General features: G+C 37.3%; 1 protein-coding gene across 2 annotated transcripts in view; it reads right to left on the bottom strand.

Moving 5' to 3' along the window:
• Positions 1-4,482: 4,482 nt before the first annotated feature.
• LOC107697358 (Krueppel-like factor 8) overlaps positions 4,483-18,647 on the bottom strand; it is a 34,879-nt gene continuing 20,714 nt past the window's right edge. For both annotated transcript variants that reach the window (XM_016498118.1, XM_016498119.1), the window contains 4 exons: positions 13,448-13,910; positions 7,891-8,002; positions 5,927-6,069; positions 4,483-5,145 (listed from right to left, as the gene is read on the bottom strand). In XM_016498118.1, the coding sequence (XP_016353604.1) occupies positions 4,964-5,145; positions 5,927-6,069; positions 7,891-8,002; positions 13,448-13,910 (900 nt within the window). In that variant the 3' untranslated portion in view covers positions 4,483-4,963. The remainder of the gene's footprint in view (positions 5,146-5,926; positions 6,070-7,890; positions 8,003-13,447; positions 13,911-18,647) is intronic.

Here is an 18,647-nt window from a genome sequence, read left to right as displayed (position 1 = left end):
TTTTGTGTTGTAGTTTCTAGTCATAGTGTTGTATGCTAGCATGCTTAGGTGCTAGGACTATGAATAAGGTCCTTACTGGAATGTCATTTGAATACCTGGTTAATACTTATGTGATGGAGACAGACATTTCCATGTTAGCCATGTTATATTTATGAGGAACAATGTTCTTGGAACTATAAGCTAAGAAGGTGGCTTATGCATCTATTCCTATTTCATATTCTAGGAGACAACTTAAATCTTACTTTTAAAACTAGTAAGGTATTTACCTTTAGTTTTCAAACCGTTGTACTTAATTATTGTTCTAACCTTGACTTAGTCACAACTGCAGAGGGAATAGGCTTCGGGGTTAGCTATATAACGAATAGTTTTTAAATTGTTTAAGGTGCATAGCATGAAGGCAAACATGTTTCCGAATTTCGTCAAATTTTCTATTAAACAATCACGCCTGTTTTAAGCATTAACTTACTCAGATTATATTGTTAACCGTTGCATTGTTAAAACAGTGAGTCAGCTTTAAAAAAAATAATGGTATACTAATTGTACAATTGCAGTTAGCGAAGGACTGAACTTGGGTGGGGAACGCCTTTTAGCTAAAATAGAATTGGGAGTCTGACAAGATAATTTCTACTGAATGAGCCTACAATAAGAGACGTTGATTTATGAGGGGAACACCCATTTTACTATAGTAGCCTACAGCAGCTGTGAAAATTAAAATATGTAACCATGTAAAAAACAGTGAGCGCTACTGCTGTGAAGAAAAGTAAAGCTGTTGTTGAGAATTTGTTTAAAGCCTCGCTCATTCCTGAGGTGTTAACTGTGCTTAGAGCAGCAGTGCGAATCCAGTTAAAACTTGCCCCTTATAGTCTACCGCTTGACAGAAATGGAGAGCGTCAGATAGTCTTTCAGTCTTTTCAAATATTTCAGATGGGTTACATGTCAGCTGTCTGACATTTGTTGAAATTGCTGTAAAGAACGCTCAATAAATGCGCATCGCTCGAAAACCAAAGTATAGGCTAAGCTTTGTAATTGTATCTCGGGGTCAGTGTTAATCATTATTGCACCAGTTGAGAAGTGAGTGTCATAAAGATTGTTTTGACCGTAATTTATCCCCCCCAGACACTGGGGTAATATAATTTCAGGAACAAACAAAGTGCTAGCACCACTTAATATGAACTTTAAAGTCCTGACCGAGTTACAACGTTGGACTTTGACTATGGTTAGACCATGCCGGGCAATTTTATTGACAAAATTATAACATATTTCACCATAATATATATTTACCTACTTGATGTAAGTGGAATGATAAGACTTTAAAAGAGGACACTGACTTTCTAGTAGTGCTTTGACATAAGTTGTTAGACATGTAGGCCTACACCACTAGAGGGCGCAACACGAAAGACCGCTGCTGCAGCTGAACCTGAAACAACAGCAGGGCGTCTCAGCACCGCCACATGGTTGCACAGCAGAGTTCTTCAAGACACTGAACACCGAATTGTTTTATTTGGATCATTTATATATTTGAACAAACAAAAATGAGTATATAAACTCTATAATTACATTATACCAGTGACGTGATTTTATCAAGCAAGACATCCTGTGAGAATATTCATGCCAAAAAAGTGCCAAGCCAGAAATAAGGAAGTTGCTACAAGAACACGTCCTCCTGCTTCGGGTCTTAAATTATAGTAATCTTCATTTAATCTTAATAAAATGAGCCTGTTTTTTTTTTCTTTCTTTAAAAATAAAAAAAATCAGTTACAAAACAATTAGACAAAATAGACCATTCCTGAATTATAATACACAACACTCGTTGCAACATTTTATTCTATAAAAGGAGTGGGTAATCACAACTGTACAGGGGAAACTGACTTTTAACACCATTTCTCACAGTATCAAAACGCTCACATTTTCCTCTCTGATCTTTACACACTTGTTCTGTACAAATACAAAAGAAATAACATTAATTACTTGTTTTGTTATAATGATAACTGCATTGCACTGAGTAATATAGTACTGGCCCATAAGTTACTGCATTCAATATAAAATACCTATGATTCAGAAAGTTTAAAAGAGAATTGAATGATAATCACACTTGCACATATTCACTCACACAAAACCCAAACCCTTTCATGATTCGAGCAACCTATTTTAAACAAATCAGATACAAGTGATGAATGCAAACGTGCTCAGATAGACAAGGATGTCACAAATTTCAGTCATGGGCACTTAAACATTGATAAGAGGCCAACTCCTAATCTCCTAATGTTATGCCTACTTGGAATAGAATAATGTCAATTTAGGATGATATGAAGGTTTTACCAGCATGTCTTGTAGTAATTAGAAATAGGCCATGCATGTGCTACGAATGGCCATGGTTGCAAAAATTTCATGGATTTCATGTGGATTATCAGTGCTTCACGTCTGTAAGGGCACCAACGTTTTGACATGCTCACCAACTTCACAAAAAAAAAAAAAAAGGAACTACTCTCCATGCAACACTTTTGAGGTGTACAACACATAGGGGACTCATTTCAAGGGATTAAAGAAAGAAAAAAATACATTTCAAAGAAACGACAAAAAATAAAATGAAAACGAGTATTTCACATTATCTAGTCAGTGTTAAAAATAGAAATCCACCCGTTACATTTATTCAAGAACTTTGTAGATTATATACAGTATGTACATTAACTCTTTAATTATTCATTGTCTGTATGTCTATGAACAGTTTTTTTAAAAAGAAAGGATCGCAATCAAATGCATATACTCTTCTAGAAAGATGTGCTTAGTAACGTTTTCGGGTTGAAGCGAGAGAACAATACAAAATCTACGAATGCATTGCTCTCTGAAGGTCGTGCAGCTGCTGCAGACATGCACTTAACTCTCAAAGGCTGGAATCAAGCGTTGCTTCTGAAAAAAGTCTTAATGCGCACTTAATCAGCTGCTAGCAATTGAAATTATGATCATGGCTATGAGTGCAAGCTAGAGGGAAGAAATGTGTCAAAGGTACCCTCTCCTCAAAGATTTAAGTGGACTGTGCCAACATTTGTTTGACATTAACGTCAAGTAACATCAACAGCATTTTGGGGAGAAGGGAGAGAGGGTGTTGAGGGGTATTTTTGCATATCATGCATATCAGGGCAGGAGCTGTTAAGACATGCTTTGTCATTGTGAACTAGGTGCAAATAGGGATTTTCAGGGTGCCTCACAAAAATAGGGGTCCCAGTATCGAACCCTGAGGAACTCCGAAAACCTGCTGCGCAAATCAGATTTGCACATTTACTTCAATTAAGGCTCTGATTGGCTAGAAGTAAGAATGCATCTAGACATCTCTACTATTATATCTCTGATTATGTCTTCTTTACAAATATGCAAACAAGTGTGCTTATACACACACACACACAAACACACACATCCCAATTTAGAAATCTCCCCCTTTCCCTGCGAGTTGTTTCTTTTTTTCAAACTTTTTTCACAGCCATATGAAATAATATCTGAAGGTTAGATAAAGATAAAGAACACCTTTTGATGAGTGTTAATTCTGTTAGACGCCATTAATTACAATGAAAATGTCTTTAAAAAACAACAAACAAACAAAAAAAAGCAAATACTGTTTTTTGCACCTACTTTTGATGCTTAGACAACAGATACTATTTAAGAAAAAAATTACAAAAATTCACAGTCTTGTCTACTCATTTGGGTTAGGGTAGATATCAGAAAAACACCTAACTGATTTGTTAAAAAAAAAAAAAAAACTAAAAGAGGGCATGGTACATCTTCAGCTGTCTTTACAATGTGCTCTACGCCCATTTCCATCCACACAGAAACGTACAGACTCTAAAATGAATGTAGGGTTTGGGGTGAGTTAGGGTTGGGCCGATAGACGATGCCATCGTCCATCGCCGATGGCTGACAGACATCACGATGTTAAGCTGACATCGTGATTCCCCCCCCTCTCCCACAATCCGCCTCATCCCAGTTCCGTGTTAGGAAAGGAAATGAAGTGTACTACGGAAACCCTAAAGGGAATAAATAGCCTACGAGATGGGAGGATAAAAAAAATATTTCAATACCTTTTCTCGCAATTATATCGTTGGGTAAATATAGGCGACTGTATATAAATTGCGGGCATCAGGGAGCCGCTATTGAAACCGCTTTCGATTGCGCGCTCTCATTTTACTTTCACTTTCACTTTTGAGATTCGCGATCACAAGGACTCTATACTATGGAGCAGCAGTACTTACCACACATTTGCCAAGATTAGATGTTTGTCATTGGTGCTCAGGATCTGCAAATCATTCGCCATCGTCCTATCAGACATTTCTCCTTACTCTGTGTATGTGGTAAGTGAACTTTCATGTACTGTAATGCAACAGGCTACCGCTAGCAAGCGGCTAACCTTTTAGTGGCTCCGTATAACGCGTTATTTGTTTCACGCTTAAGGCACACCCCTAACCCCGCCCCGCCCCCCGATGTCATCGTCCATCACGATGTTTCACTGTAGACATCGTCCGATGCCAATTTGGTAGACATCGCCCAACCCTAGCGTGAGTATACAAATTTAGTACAACAAAAAGTTTGGATAAAATGTAAGAATTCAACAAGGCAGCTGTAGATGCATCTCCAACCCTTCCCCAGTCATCATTCTCTGTTATAGATATAGCAGTGCTGTGTGCAGTTTGCCTTTCTTGTAGTCCCTTCAAGTAATGGCTAATGATCAGGCATTGAGATGGCGGTGGGGGTCACCAGTGGACGGGTGGTTTGTGGCTTCTGGAGGCATGGCAGAAAACTGCAGCCATGCTCTAACCAGTAGGGGTAACCAATATGGTCGTGCCACCCCTTATACCTCCATATTTAACACATATGTTCACATCTGGAGACTGGGGAGGTGACGTCAATAGCATTTGGAACCCCTGGATGGGCGTGCATGTCTCCTGAGGGCTGGGGAGGAAGGGGTCAAAGAGTTTCACATCATGACGTGGCGCCGTCGATGAAGTGCCAAGTGGTCAGAGCGGGAGAAGCTGCGGTCGCAGTCAGTGCAGCGAAAGGGTTTGATGCCGGTGTGCTTGCGAAAGTGCCGCGTCAGCTCGTCCGAGCGGGCAAAGCGCCAGGTACAGCCCTCCCATGTGCACTGGTATGGCTTTTCACCTGTAAAGTCATCACCATGTCAATCAACATGATATATATGTATATATACACTAATGTCATAAAAAATGCAGAAATACTGTGAAATATCATTATAAAAAAATATATAAATGTAATTTATTCCTGTGATGGCAAAGCTGCATTTTCAGCAGCCACTGCTCCAGTCTTCAGTGTCACATGATCCTTTGGAAATATGCTGATCTGGTTTATTATCTTAACATTTCTTATTATTATCAATGTTGAAATTAGTTGTGCTGCTTAAGATTTTTGTGGAAACTGTGATTTTTTCAGGATTCTTTGATATACGTCAAAATAAGAGCATATTTAAAATATAATTTTTTTTTTTACATTATAAATGTCTTTAATACCACTGTTGATTAATTTAATGCACCCTTGCTGAATAAAAGCAAACATTTCTGTTACTGACCCATTTTATTGTGTATTATTTGTGTATTATACTTTATTTACACATGTATTTGAGCTGGATGATGACATCACTGTTTGTTCCAGAGCTGCTTTATAGATTAATTAAACTCATCACATAATTGATGGACTTCACACAATTAATGAACTTACTGAATCAACAACGAACTGATTTCAACTGAATAATGACTGTTTGCAGTTGTCTTTTTAGAGCTGCTTTACAGCAGAATTGAATTCTGTTTGCATCATCGAATCACTATTTTCTTGTTTATCACTGTAAAGCTGCTTTGAAACAATCTGTATTGTATAAAGCACTATATAAAGCTGACCTGACTTTATATAAACAAGGAAAAAGGTATACCTGTGTGTATTCTGCGATGGGCTTTCAGATGCGAGCTCTTGGTGTAGACTTTGTTGCAGCCGTCATAATCGCACATGTGTACGCGCCTTCTCTTCATGTCTGGTGAGTCAGGGTCAACTTGGATGTCCACATCTGTATTCATACTGAGAACAAAATGACACGTTTTAGTTATTAGGGTGTGGCAACCAGTTCAAGTCATACCTAAGCCTATCCGATAAACTAAAGGTTAAGAGAGCATTTTTGCATGTGAAGGCAGGGACAAACATCTTCATGAGTAAAACTGATTTATCTAGCAAAAATCCTTGGGATTACAGTGATCAAATTAGACGAGTGATGCAATAAAAACTTGTAATTGCGACACTCTTAAAGGTGAAGCGTGTCATTTCTGCACCACTAATGGCACCAAACAATAATAACTGTTTTGAAAAAGTTTCCTGGACATTCCAAACAAGAATCTGGAGGTTAAATGTTGCTGCACGGTGATATCGACAAGTTTTTAGATGAATCACCCTTTCTTGTGTGTTCCATTTACTAGCCTACACAGCCTTACATTTCAGTAATTAACATTTCAAGGTACAGTGTCTTTGACAATAATAATAATAAAAAAGCATTGTTTTTTTTTTTGGTACTTTTAAGTACAAATTATTTTAAAATGTTAATTTTGTAATCACTGTCTTTATTTATTTTAATTAGTGCAAATTGTATGTACTTTGTAAATATTTTGTATCCATATCACTTATATTCCATGGGGGAGCAAAAAAAAAATCACCTTTTTAAATTTTTTGAGTGCATCTACAAAAATACTGATATACCGAGAGAGAAAAAAATGGGGAAAAAAATAAAAATTTTAGCTATATCGCCAAGCCCTAGTTTGGACTTCCTGTTTGTCTGAACCACTATAGATGGGGTTTGAAAAACCTGTTTGGAAACGACCATTATTTCATTTAAAATTTAGTTTAAATTACACATTGCTTAGCTTATGTTTAGCTTATTTTAATTTTTACTATTTTACATAAAAATCATTTAAAACCGCAGTGGCATTTATTCATTTTAGTACGCATGATGCCAGCAAACGTGACACCAGTTCTAAAAACCCTACTGATTTTAAATAATAATACAAAAAAAAAAATAGAATCAAATATGATCCTCTAATTACTATGCATACATATAATAATCTGGCAGTGTAAAAACGCTACTTAAAATGATTCTGGGGCACCACAGAAGTATGACGAATATATGTAAATAGCACCATGACATGACCCCTGGTGCAACAATCCTAATTGGCCACCAGGGAGGGCTGAAGAGCAGGCGTGTATGTGTATCTAAATTCCATACAGCTGGAGAGCTTCCAGTTCAATGCCGATCTCTCTCCCTTTCCCTTCCCGTTCCAATCCCCCACCTCCCCCGCGATGTTTTTTTGTTCAGCCCGTGTCTCTCTCCCCTCCGTTCCTTCCTCACTCTTTCTCTTTCTCAGCCTCTTCCTTTCCCCTCCCTGGCTGCTAACGAGTTCACTCCCATTCCTCTTTCTCCCAACTCATTTCCATCGAATTTTCTCTCTCCCAGCAATCATCTGACCGCATGTCCGAACAATTATACACACACCAGCAAAAGACCCTCTTGTTCTCCATCCTGCCCCATTACCCTGCCACTTCTGTCTGTCCTTCTTTGCATTTTACTCCCTCTTTCAAAGGAGTGACGACATTGCAAGTTATGTAACATTGTTTACACCCAGTTTAAAAAGAGAACCCTGCCCAGCAACACACACACCCAACAGAAGCTTATAATCAACGTAAAAAGAGCCATGGGCCTCCAGTGTGTTGAAGGTTACATAATCGTCCAGAGGAGTGGTGCAGTGATGCCATTAGACCAGGATGCCAGACACTCTACCATATATATATATATATATATATATACATAAGGAGATATACAGATGTATATGGATACACAAATACACTCTCTCTCACCTGGGTTCCATCCCTTGGGTGCTGAAAGAGGCCGATCCAGACTCTGTGCCACTCTCAGCATCACTTTCAGACTGATACTCGACTGGAGAGGTTGAGCCTGGCTTTATACGCACTGAAAAAAATAAAATAAAAAAATAAACAGAAATATGAGTGAAATTCTCAAATGAAATATCAAAATTAATTTCAGCATTTTTTAGTATCTAACCCTTTATTATCATTACTATTATTATTAATATTTTGAATATATATTAATATTTATATGTTATTACATTATATTATAGAAAACAGTTATTTTAAATTGTAATAAAAATGTTTGTTTTTTTATCAAATAAATATTGCATTAATGAACATAAGGGACTTCTTTTAAAAACATGAAAAAAGTCCTACTGAATATTTCTCAAACTGCATTAAATTGCGCAAGAAATATATACAGTATACTTATATAAACATTTATCCAAATATAAACATTTTCTGCTTTCAATTTAATTTAAAAGTTGTTAGTAATTTTGTTTATTTTTGTAATTTTAGTAAGTTTTTAGCTTTTATCAGTTTATTAATATGCTTTTCAATTTTAATTTCAATTTTTAATTTCAGTTTTAGTTACTTTAGTACATAAAGTAAATGAAAATGAGAAAAGCTGCCTTGGTAACCAGCTGACATAATGTAAAATGAACATCGAACTGATCTATATTTGGTTCCAATTTTTTTTTTAATGGAAGTGGTTCTAAAGAAAACTCAGCTCTTGCAATGTGGTCTCAGACTTTCAAACCCCACTGTATATGTTGTTCTGTTCACATGTTTAAGAAGCCTCCCACTGAAATAAGGTGTGAGTAGAGCACTGTGCCCATTTCTCAAACAAGCCATATTAAATCAAATACAGAAAACCCTTCCTGCCATAAGTTTAATTCAAACAACATCACTTCCAGGACCCTATTTGATTCAGAACAATATTTTAAATTTGTGAGAAGTAGTTTTGGGCGATATGCTCCATAGTCATATCGTCCTATCGCATCAGCCTGTGAGATCGCCGATACATGATATTATCATGTTAATTTATTTAATTACTTCCTTAGATTCATATCCGGAGAGTGAACCAACTCCAGGGTAAGGCTAAAAGCAGCCTAATGTTACTGTAATCTATTAACTACACATATCTTTAGTCAAGTAGCATATGAATGTCATGTCATAAAATATTTTTAATATGACTGAATTTGTTTTTTACATGATAACAATTTAATAGAAACATTGTAAGTTACTAATTATAATGCTTACATTTCCTAAATTATTCAAACAAGCATCTACAGAAAACGAAAAAATAATATTTACATTATCAAAGAACATCGTCACTGATTTCAGTCTAGTGCAAGTTTATGCATTTTTATAAAACACTCCCGTTATAATCAGTGAAGCTATCTACACTGTATGATGAATAAATCTCTTATACTTACATGGCACGTACATCTGCACATAGATATATATATATGTATCTATACATATCTATGCATCTGCCCTTTGTTGTTTATAATGAGAGAATTTGCGAGAGAGCAGAAATCCATCAGTGAGCGCACTGAACAACAAAACTCCAGTGTTTCAGTGATGACTCATCTGAACGCCTCTGATTGGCTGCTGCATTCTTAAACTCAACGGAATAATGTGTGATTGGTTATAACGCGCAACACGGTAAAAACGCGGGAAAAGAAATATGATGGAACAAATAAGCCCTAATATTAATTAGATATTAATACTAGCCTGATAATAATAATATTAATAATAATTGTCTTGCTATCGTCAAAGGCACCAGTTCTCAAGTCCACAGGACAAAGAAAAAGAGGAAAAAATATTACAAGTTAAATACATGTTCCATATTGACACAGGGTGTGGATAGTTACGTTCTGGCCTGATATCTCTGGACATGACCTTTAACCTGCCACAGAGGAGATGATTTGTAGAAGTATTCGAAGATTACTTTCCAAATGAAAGGGGGAAGGGTGCTGTCCTTTCATTAATTGTCTCCTCTCCTCAACCCCAACTGCCCCACATTACTCAAAAGACAAAAAACCCATATACAGAGATACTTCATGAACGGCCTCTCACTCGAGACAATATGGGGTGCAATGGGCCTGCTCAATAAAGCACTGCGAGTCCTCCAACTTGGTAGTTTTCCCATAAATTGAGTCCAAAAGAAACTGATCTACATTACGGTCTCTTTGAAGATGGTCCCCACCCAAATAACACAATCCGCTGACCTTCATAATCTGTCCATTACATTCAACTGGGTTTCACGGAGCTACACACAAAGTTAATAACCGTGAAAAAAAAAAAGCCAAGCACAACTCCACCCTGAGTTCATACTTTGGGGTTGTATTAGTGTGTTAAACAAGCATCAGTGTTTTTTTTTTTCATAGTTTTATTTGGGTGGGGTTCTTCTATTAAAAAAACATTCAGCACATTTTATTCAGCACTTTTTGTGTTTTAATGTTCTTATTATGGTCCAAGACCTGCATGATGTCTTTTCAGGGGAACTTGAAAGCAGTGAGATTAAAAGGGCAATAAGAAGAAGAAAAAGACTGAAGCGGACCGAACCATTTCACTCTAAAGAGGGGTGAAGTAAGTAAAGACCCAATTTTTTGGGAAGAAAACTTAAGTCTTAAATGTAAATATCAATGGTTCCTCTCTCAAAAATAACCACAGTTTTGTCTTGGGACAATTTATGCACCAAAGTTTACTTAGGGTTAGGCATTTCTACAAACCCCTAAGACTGAGAAATGGTAATAGTGCCTAGAAAGACCACTAACCAACCATTGTTACTGTGGTATTTGTGGGAAACTATGGCTACTACAGTAAAGTTTTATCATTTTTCCTGCTTAAAAGATAAATGCTATGTCAAAAGCTGATGCAACATCGCCTCGCCCTGAAATCATCTTTTGTGTCTTTTATATGCACATCATCCACATGTGTGGGATGAAGCAGCGTCTGTATGCTGATAACTAAACGGCAATGGCACGAAACTGCAAGAGGGCAAGACCAAGGGTGTGACCGCCTAAAGGAAATGGGCGGAAGAACTAAATGACAGTTTCATAAAGAGAAGACAAGATCCATCCCAGGCTCATATTTGGATTCTTGCTTTTGACACACTGCACAATGCCAATTCATGCATGCCTACAAGAACATTTCTACCCGAGTATGAGCATGTCACTTTACTGAATAGGGATGGGGATTTGTAAAGTAATTAATGATCCTGCCTCTATTCCATTTAATGATTCGGGTTCCTTAATGAGCCTTTTAGTAGTTTTGAGGAAGAAATAATAGACAATATTTGGAAAATAAGACTTATAGTAGCCTGTCAAATGATGAGATTAATCATTTCAGATTTCAACAAAATGATTATAATGAGAGCTGTCAAAGTTAATGATGCAATTAAATAGGTTTAAAAGCATTAACAGATTCATTCAATTTAACGGGTTAGTTCACCCAAAAATGAAAATTAGCCCATAAATTACTTACCCTCAAGTCATCCTAGGTGTATATGACTTTCTTCTTTCAGACGAATCCAGTCGGAGTTATATTAAAAAATGTCTTTGATCTTTCAAGCTGTTTAATGCCACTCAGCGGGTGTTGCATGCATCATTCAAAAACAAGTTAAATAAAAAGTGCCCATCCATAAAAAATATTCAAAATGTAATAATCACTTTAATGTAGCTTGCGCCAACAGCTGTACACGGAAGCAGTTCTGGGCTGATGAGGTATGAGGTCAGCGTTGCGCATGCCCACTTTTTGGCGTTTTCGCACCGCCGGAACTGGGTGCGATTTTAGTACTGGACTGCCTTTTTCGAGAACAAAATTAGCTCCTACTCCGGATCAGGGTCTAACCAGCACAACTGGTACTAATCGTGACGTACAGTGGTGTGAAAAAGTGTTGGCCCCCTTCGTGATTTCTTATTTTTTTGCATATTCCTGTTGTTAATGTTGTTCTTCTTTGTTTCTGTTGTTGAATGCCGTGCACAAATGACGACGCTGTCGACCGGCTTACGTCACTTCTTAGTACACACTCTCGGTGCGAATGCAACCCTTTAAATGGTACTGGGAAATAGTTCACGCAAAATCGTCCCAGTACTTTAGTACTGTACATTTAGTTCTGGAACTAAAGTGGTGCGAAAGGCCCTATATACACATAGGATGACTTGAGGGTAAGTAATTTATGGGCTAATTTTCATTTTTGGGTGAACTAACCCTTTAACACTACAACTGCTGAAAATTTCTAAAACTGATCTTTACTGATCTTAACACATGTAACATCTATAAAGTGTACAGAAAGTTATCATTGAATTAAAGCAGATTTGTATTTTAATTTCTTGCACAATTTAATGCAGTTTGAGAAATATTCAGTAGGACTTTTTTCATGTTTTTAAAAGAAGTCCCTTATGTTCATTAATGCAATATTTATTTGATCCAAAAAAAAAAAACGTTTTTATTACAATTTAAAATAACTGTTTTCTATCTGAATATATTTTCAAATGTAATTCATTTCTTTGATGGCAAAGCTGAATTTTCCAGTCTTTACTGTCACATGATATAAAAAAAAAATATTTCTAATATGCTTGTGCTCGAGAAACATTTCGTATTATAATCAATGTTGAAAACGAATGTGCTGCCAAATATTTTTGTGGAAACAGTAATACTTTTTTTTTTCAGGATTCTTTGCTGAACAGAAATTTAAAAAGAGAACTGATTTGAAATGGAAATAGACATGTGATCAATGTAATGCATCCTTTCTGAATAAATGCTTTAAACATCCTTTATGAATGTTTTTTTTTAAATATCTTACTGACCCCAAGCTTTCAAATTGTAGCGCATATTGTGTGGCTCTTTCACTAAAAACATACTCAAAAATACTTAAACTACAAAACCATTAAGACATTAATAAATTAATTTAAACATTAAATTTCTAATAATATTATACTAATTAATATGTAATATCGCAATACATTTAATACAATTTTAAACCAATTGACTGTCCTGGAAACAAATTAGAAAAAAAAAAGTTGATCAGTTGCTCACATCAAAGAAAAACTTTGCTTGGATTTGGAGCCCTATCATCGGTAAAGCGGCACATACGCCACAAAAATCTTTTTACAATGACTTCTAATATTAATGACTCTTGCTTGAAAGCTTGCATATAACCATCAAAAATAAAACGTACCATAAACGTCATGACAAAAACGTCATTTTATTAGGCTGTTTCCGTTCTCACACGCTCCACCAACGGAACTGAACATCAAGAAAAGCATACGGATACGGTATGTTGTAAAAAAGTTTTGAATAAGAACAGGTTCATGATTCCCAACCCTACTATTGTAGCTATTATATAGATTTATGAGGTTGTGGATGCTCATTCTATATCTCTTTCAGTTACAAGGTCAGAGCACAATTGGCTGTGACCTGAAACTAGAACAATGTGTGCCATACCAAATTAAAGAACAGTATGATAAAATGAGACTTTAAAGCTAGACTACTAGCGCTACAACCGAGCATGTGCAATAGGACACAGCCATATTACCTGATCCCTCCGACCGCCCGTCGCTTCCGATGAGAGGTACTGTGATGGCGGCGGTAGCCACTCCGTCTGTGGGTATGGTTGTGTAGACCACCGGTAAGGACTGCACCACCACGGGGATGGTCTGCAGCTGCCCCATTTTACTGGGCATGGTCACAGAGGGTATGGTGTGGATGACATGCAGGATCTGCTGACCTCCGACCCCTTGCGTGGACGCCAGGATGGAGCCCGGCGACAGCACCGCCGGGATGGTGGCGCTCACCGTGATGTTGTGAGGAGGCGGGTTTGCCGGGGTGGAGGTTGCCGTGGCTACCGGAAGGGAAGGGCGGGGCTTGTTGAGGGACAGGTCCACGGGTTCCGTCTGGTCGTCATTGTTGTGTTGGGTGCTGATGTCACGGAGCGGAGGGGGCGAGGACTTGATTTTGAGGTCTGTAGGCTCAGGATATTCGTCTAATGGCTCTTCTTTCTGTAGAAGCACAAAAATAGAAGAAAACTGTGAGGAAAGCGAGGGTATAAGGGAGATAAGGAACAAATACGGAAGAGCAAACGAGGCGAGGAAGGAGATTAGGAAGGATAGAAAGGAAAGGGAGGGTACGGAGCGCTCATGCTCAGCTCTGCAGCAGCTCCACAAAACACAGGAACAATGGCTGGCCAGATTGGGCCTCTGCGCTGCAGAGGAGAAGGCCTAAACCTGGCATGAGTCCAGCTCAACACAGCCAAGCCCAGACACACACATTTATACACACATACACAAGATCTGTGTATGTATGTGCACACAAGCTACACCCACTAAACTCCCTCTGCAGTGAGACTTATAAGTAACCTTAAGGCCTGTGTGTTTATGCTTTCGGTGAAGGTAATAAAACAAATGAAAAGTTTGAAACTAATTCCTAAAGAAAGAGGTTGGTGTGTTTAAACGTTAAACTTCTGCTGCCTTTCCATGCAAAACTCACAGCCATGATGCTAGGATGTTGTGGGTGGTTGCCAGGGTGTTGCTATGTGGTTGGTAAAGTGTTCTGAGTGTTTTTTTTGCACATTGCTTTGCAGTGGTTGGGTCTCTATGATACCCTGGTCTCTAGTTCCATTCTTCAATGTAAGTCTATAGGAATTTAAAGGATGTAAATAGGTAAAAACACTGTTCAGATTTTTCATAAATGATTTTTCTTTCACATCCTGCTTGCTGTTAAAATACTAATTAAAATATTTTTAAATAAAATATTTTTTCCAATGGGCAGTCTACATTTTAAATTGGCATTTTAAAGTTCCAGGTGAGTGCATGTTTATTATTATTATTATTATTATATTGTTGTTTGTTTGTTTGTTTTTAAAAGAGGTTTTTAAAGTAAGCTTATTTTAAAACCATTACTGGAGATGTAAATAAAACATAATACAAATTTCTTGTGTCAAACACATTATTTTAATTAGTCAAATTGCTTTTATTTATTGCTGTACCATTTATTTATTGTTTTTAAAATTAATTGTATTGTATTTTATGCTTTTATTAGATGCTCATCTCCATTTTCTCTCTAAATACTCAATAATAGGTATCAATTAATTATTATAATAGTGATGCCTGCATTAATAATAAGGTTTTATGTTAATTTGCTGTAATGAGATCTTTCAGCTTGAGGAATCCACACAAAGTGCATATGCATGCATGGTATTGCTTAGATGCATTTAAATGTTTAACTTTCCAATTCACATGCTTAAATGACATCATCAAAAACATAAGCAGCATGGCAAATTCTCATGACATCAAACAATAAAAAGTCAAGACAGGTACAGACAGAGTTTATACAGTTGTGTAACTGGAGGTGTTGGGAGGAAACGAGTGAGAGAAAACAAGAGCGAGTGAGCCGGGGTGGGAACGAAATAGAGAATAAGGGGAGGAGTGGGTGGGAAAGGCCTGCGGTTGTCATGGAAACTGTGAGGTATATCAGCTGACTCATTTTCCCTCTCTCTCTCGATCCCGCCCACCTCTCTCTCAGTCTCTCAATGGTTCTCCACCCTGCCACCCCCCTCTCTCTCCATCCCCACCCTTTATCCACTCCACCTTTCTTGTCATCTTGAGTTATTTTCCACTGCTCAAACTCAAAAGAAATCACATAAAGATGTAGCGCTGGAGTCGGGAGAACGACATCGATAAGTGACCCAATTATCACTAGCGTGCTGTGTGGGATGTTAATTGAGTGTGTTCAATATCTATTAGCAGTTGTAGGAAACTGTCTAGGCCTGCGGCAGCAAGTGAGTGTTGTGCTAAGGATGAGCCTTTGGCTGTCATTATCAAAACCAATTGTGTTTGATCTGTGTGATCTCTTAGATAACATTCATATTAGCTATACATATAGTTTGAGTTAACTAGATGCAAACAAAAACTAATTGTGAGAAAAACACAACAGATTGAGCGGCATTCACTACACAGAGCTGTAGCTCACTGACAATTAGGCAATATCGCGTTGAATTGCATTCGATTATGAATGTGATATTGCCTAGCTTGTCAGTGAACTACGGCTCTGTGTATTAAATGCCGCTCCATCTGAAAGCAGGTGATGGAGATTTATTACCAATCACGGAACCGGCTTTACTGACGAGATGCGCTTGACAATCGCATGCGATTAATTGCACAGCCCTAGAAACAAGCAAAACATTATAAGAGTTCTTCACAAATCAACACCAAAGTCACCAAATTACTGGCTTTTTTATTCTAAATTAAACAGACATTACAGATGGTCGTTTAGGTCTCCAGTGTTATAATAATAATGTACTTATATGACCAAAATCTTATTAGAATTTTTCATACCAGGATTTTTGGTACCATGGTAAGTGTATACAATACACTTTTTACCAATCACGGAACCTGCTTTACTGACGAGATGCGCTTGACAATCGCATGCGATTAATTGCACAGCCCTAGAAACAAGCAAAACATTATAAGAGTTCTTCACAAATCAACACCAAAGTCACCAAATTACTGGCTTTTTTATTCTAAATTAAACAGACATTACAGATGGTCGTTTAGGTCTCCAGTGTTATAATAATAATGTACTTATATGACCAAAATCTTATTAGAATTTTTCATACCAGGATTTTTGGTACCATGGTAAGTGTATACAATACACTTTGCAGTAAATGCAGCTTTCAAATTGTTCATATATATTACATGACCACGGCTATTTTTCAAAAATCTAGTGATTCAAAAAACAATTCATTACGAATAAGAGTGGATGAGCCAAGTTTGAGTCCATTATAAAACAGCCAATTGAAGAATAGTTGCACACTCCATATTAAAGAGCCAAGTTGCAACATAACCCTCAACTGTAAGCTACTGGTTACACTATGGCGTAGTGTTGCATGATGTGTTAAAACAAAATTGTTACCATATAATTAACAAATATGACGGAAAAGCTGCCTCCCCTTATTATTAACGCACCCCATCCCATCCCTTAAATCGCCCTTCATCAGGTTCCTGACAGGCGTGGGTGTGAGAGAGAGGACGGGCACAGCAACAACCAGTGCTACTGTCCCAATGTGCCTACTTATACTACGTCCTTAAAGTACGTACTTTTTTGGTGAAGAAAAAGTACAAGAGTAGGCAAGCTTTAGGACATACTATCACGTCATACAATTGTGTCTTTAACGGACTGCTCTGTCGCATAATTACACACATTATACTGGCATGTCAATCATCTTCTCACAGCTAACATTCTCCACATTTCATTTAATTTAACTTCCTACCATATCGGAGAGAAAAGAAGTAGCACTTTGATCTGCCAGCCGTGGGTCTTTATGCGGAGAACTGCTTTGAATAATGATGCATTTAAAAGTTAACGACTAAACGGATGTTTATAAAAGTTTTCATTGCTGTTGCAGATGAAATTTAACAGATAAAATTAAATAAATATTTTTTTACCAGGTTAAATGTTGATTATTAGTAACTCAACCCCCTTTATCCTCTCTACTTAAAGGGTTAGTTCACCCAAAATGAAAATTCTGTCATTAACTACACAGAGCTGTAGCTCACTGACAATTAGGCAATATCGCGTTGAATTGCATTCGATTATGAATGTGATATTGCCTAGCTTGTCAGTGAACTACGGCTCTGTGTATTAAATGCCGCTCCATCTGAAAGCAGGTGATGGAGATTTATTACCAATCACGGAACCGGCTTTACTGACGAGATGCGCTTGACAATCGCATGCGATTAATTGCACAGCCCTAGAAACAAGCAAAACATTATAAGAGTTCTTCACAAATCAACACCAAAGTCACCAAATTACTGGCTTTTTTATTCTAAATTAAACAGACATTACAGATGGTCGTTTAGGTCTCCAGTGTTATAATAATAATGTACTTATATGACCAAAATCTTATTAGAATTTTTCATACCAGGATTTTTGGTACCATGGTAAGTGTATACAATACACTTTGCAGTAAATGCAGCTTTCAAATTGTTCATATATATTACATGACCACGGCTATTTTTCAAAAATCTAGTGATTCAAAAAACAATTCATTACGAATAAGAGTGGATGAGCCAAGTTTGAGTCCATTATAAAACAGCCAATTGAAGAATAGTTGCACACTCCATATTAAAGAGCCAAGTTGCAACATAACCCTCAACTGTAAGCTACTGGTTACACTATGGCGTAGTGTTGCATGATGTGTTAAAACAAAATTGTTACCATATAATTAACAAATATGACGGAAAAGCTGCCTCCCCTTATTATTAACGCACCCCATCCCATCCCTTAAATCGCCCTTCATCAGGTTCCTGACAGGCGTGGGTGTGAGAGAGAGGACGGGCACAGCAACAACCAGTGCTACTGTCCCAATGTGCCTACTTATACTACGTCCTTAAAGTACGTACTTTTTTGGTGAAGAAAAAGTACAAGAGTAGGCAAGCTTTAGGACATACTATCACGTCATACAATTGTGTCTTTAACGGACTGCTCTGTCGCATAATTACACACATTATACTGGCATGTCAATCATCTTCTCACAGCTAACATTCTCCACATTTCATTTAATTTAACTTCCTACCATATCGGAGAGAAAAGAAGTAGCACTTTGATCTGCCAGCCGTGGGTCTTTATGCGGAGAACTGCTTTGAATAATGATGCATTACGACTAAACCGACTAAACGGATGTTTATAAAAGTTTTCATTGCTGTTGCAGATGAAATTTAACAGATAAAATATTTTTT

Source organism: Sinocyclocheilus anshuiensis, unplaced genomic scaffold (genome assembly GCF_001515605.1).
Source record: "Sinocyclocheilus anshuiensis isolate Anshui unplaced genomic scaffold, SAMN03320099.WGS_v1.1 scaffold1095, whole genome shotgun sequence".
NCBI classification, from domain to species: domain Eukaryota; kingdom Metazoa; phylum Chordata; class Actinopteri; order Cypriniformes; family Cyprinidae; genus Sinocyclocheilus; species Sinocyclocheilus anshuiensis.
The sequence above is the reverse complement of the archived record's forward strand: the minus strand, read 5'-3'. Positions and strand labels throughout refer to the sequence as shown.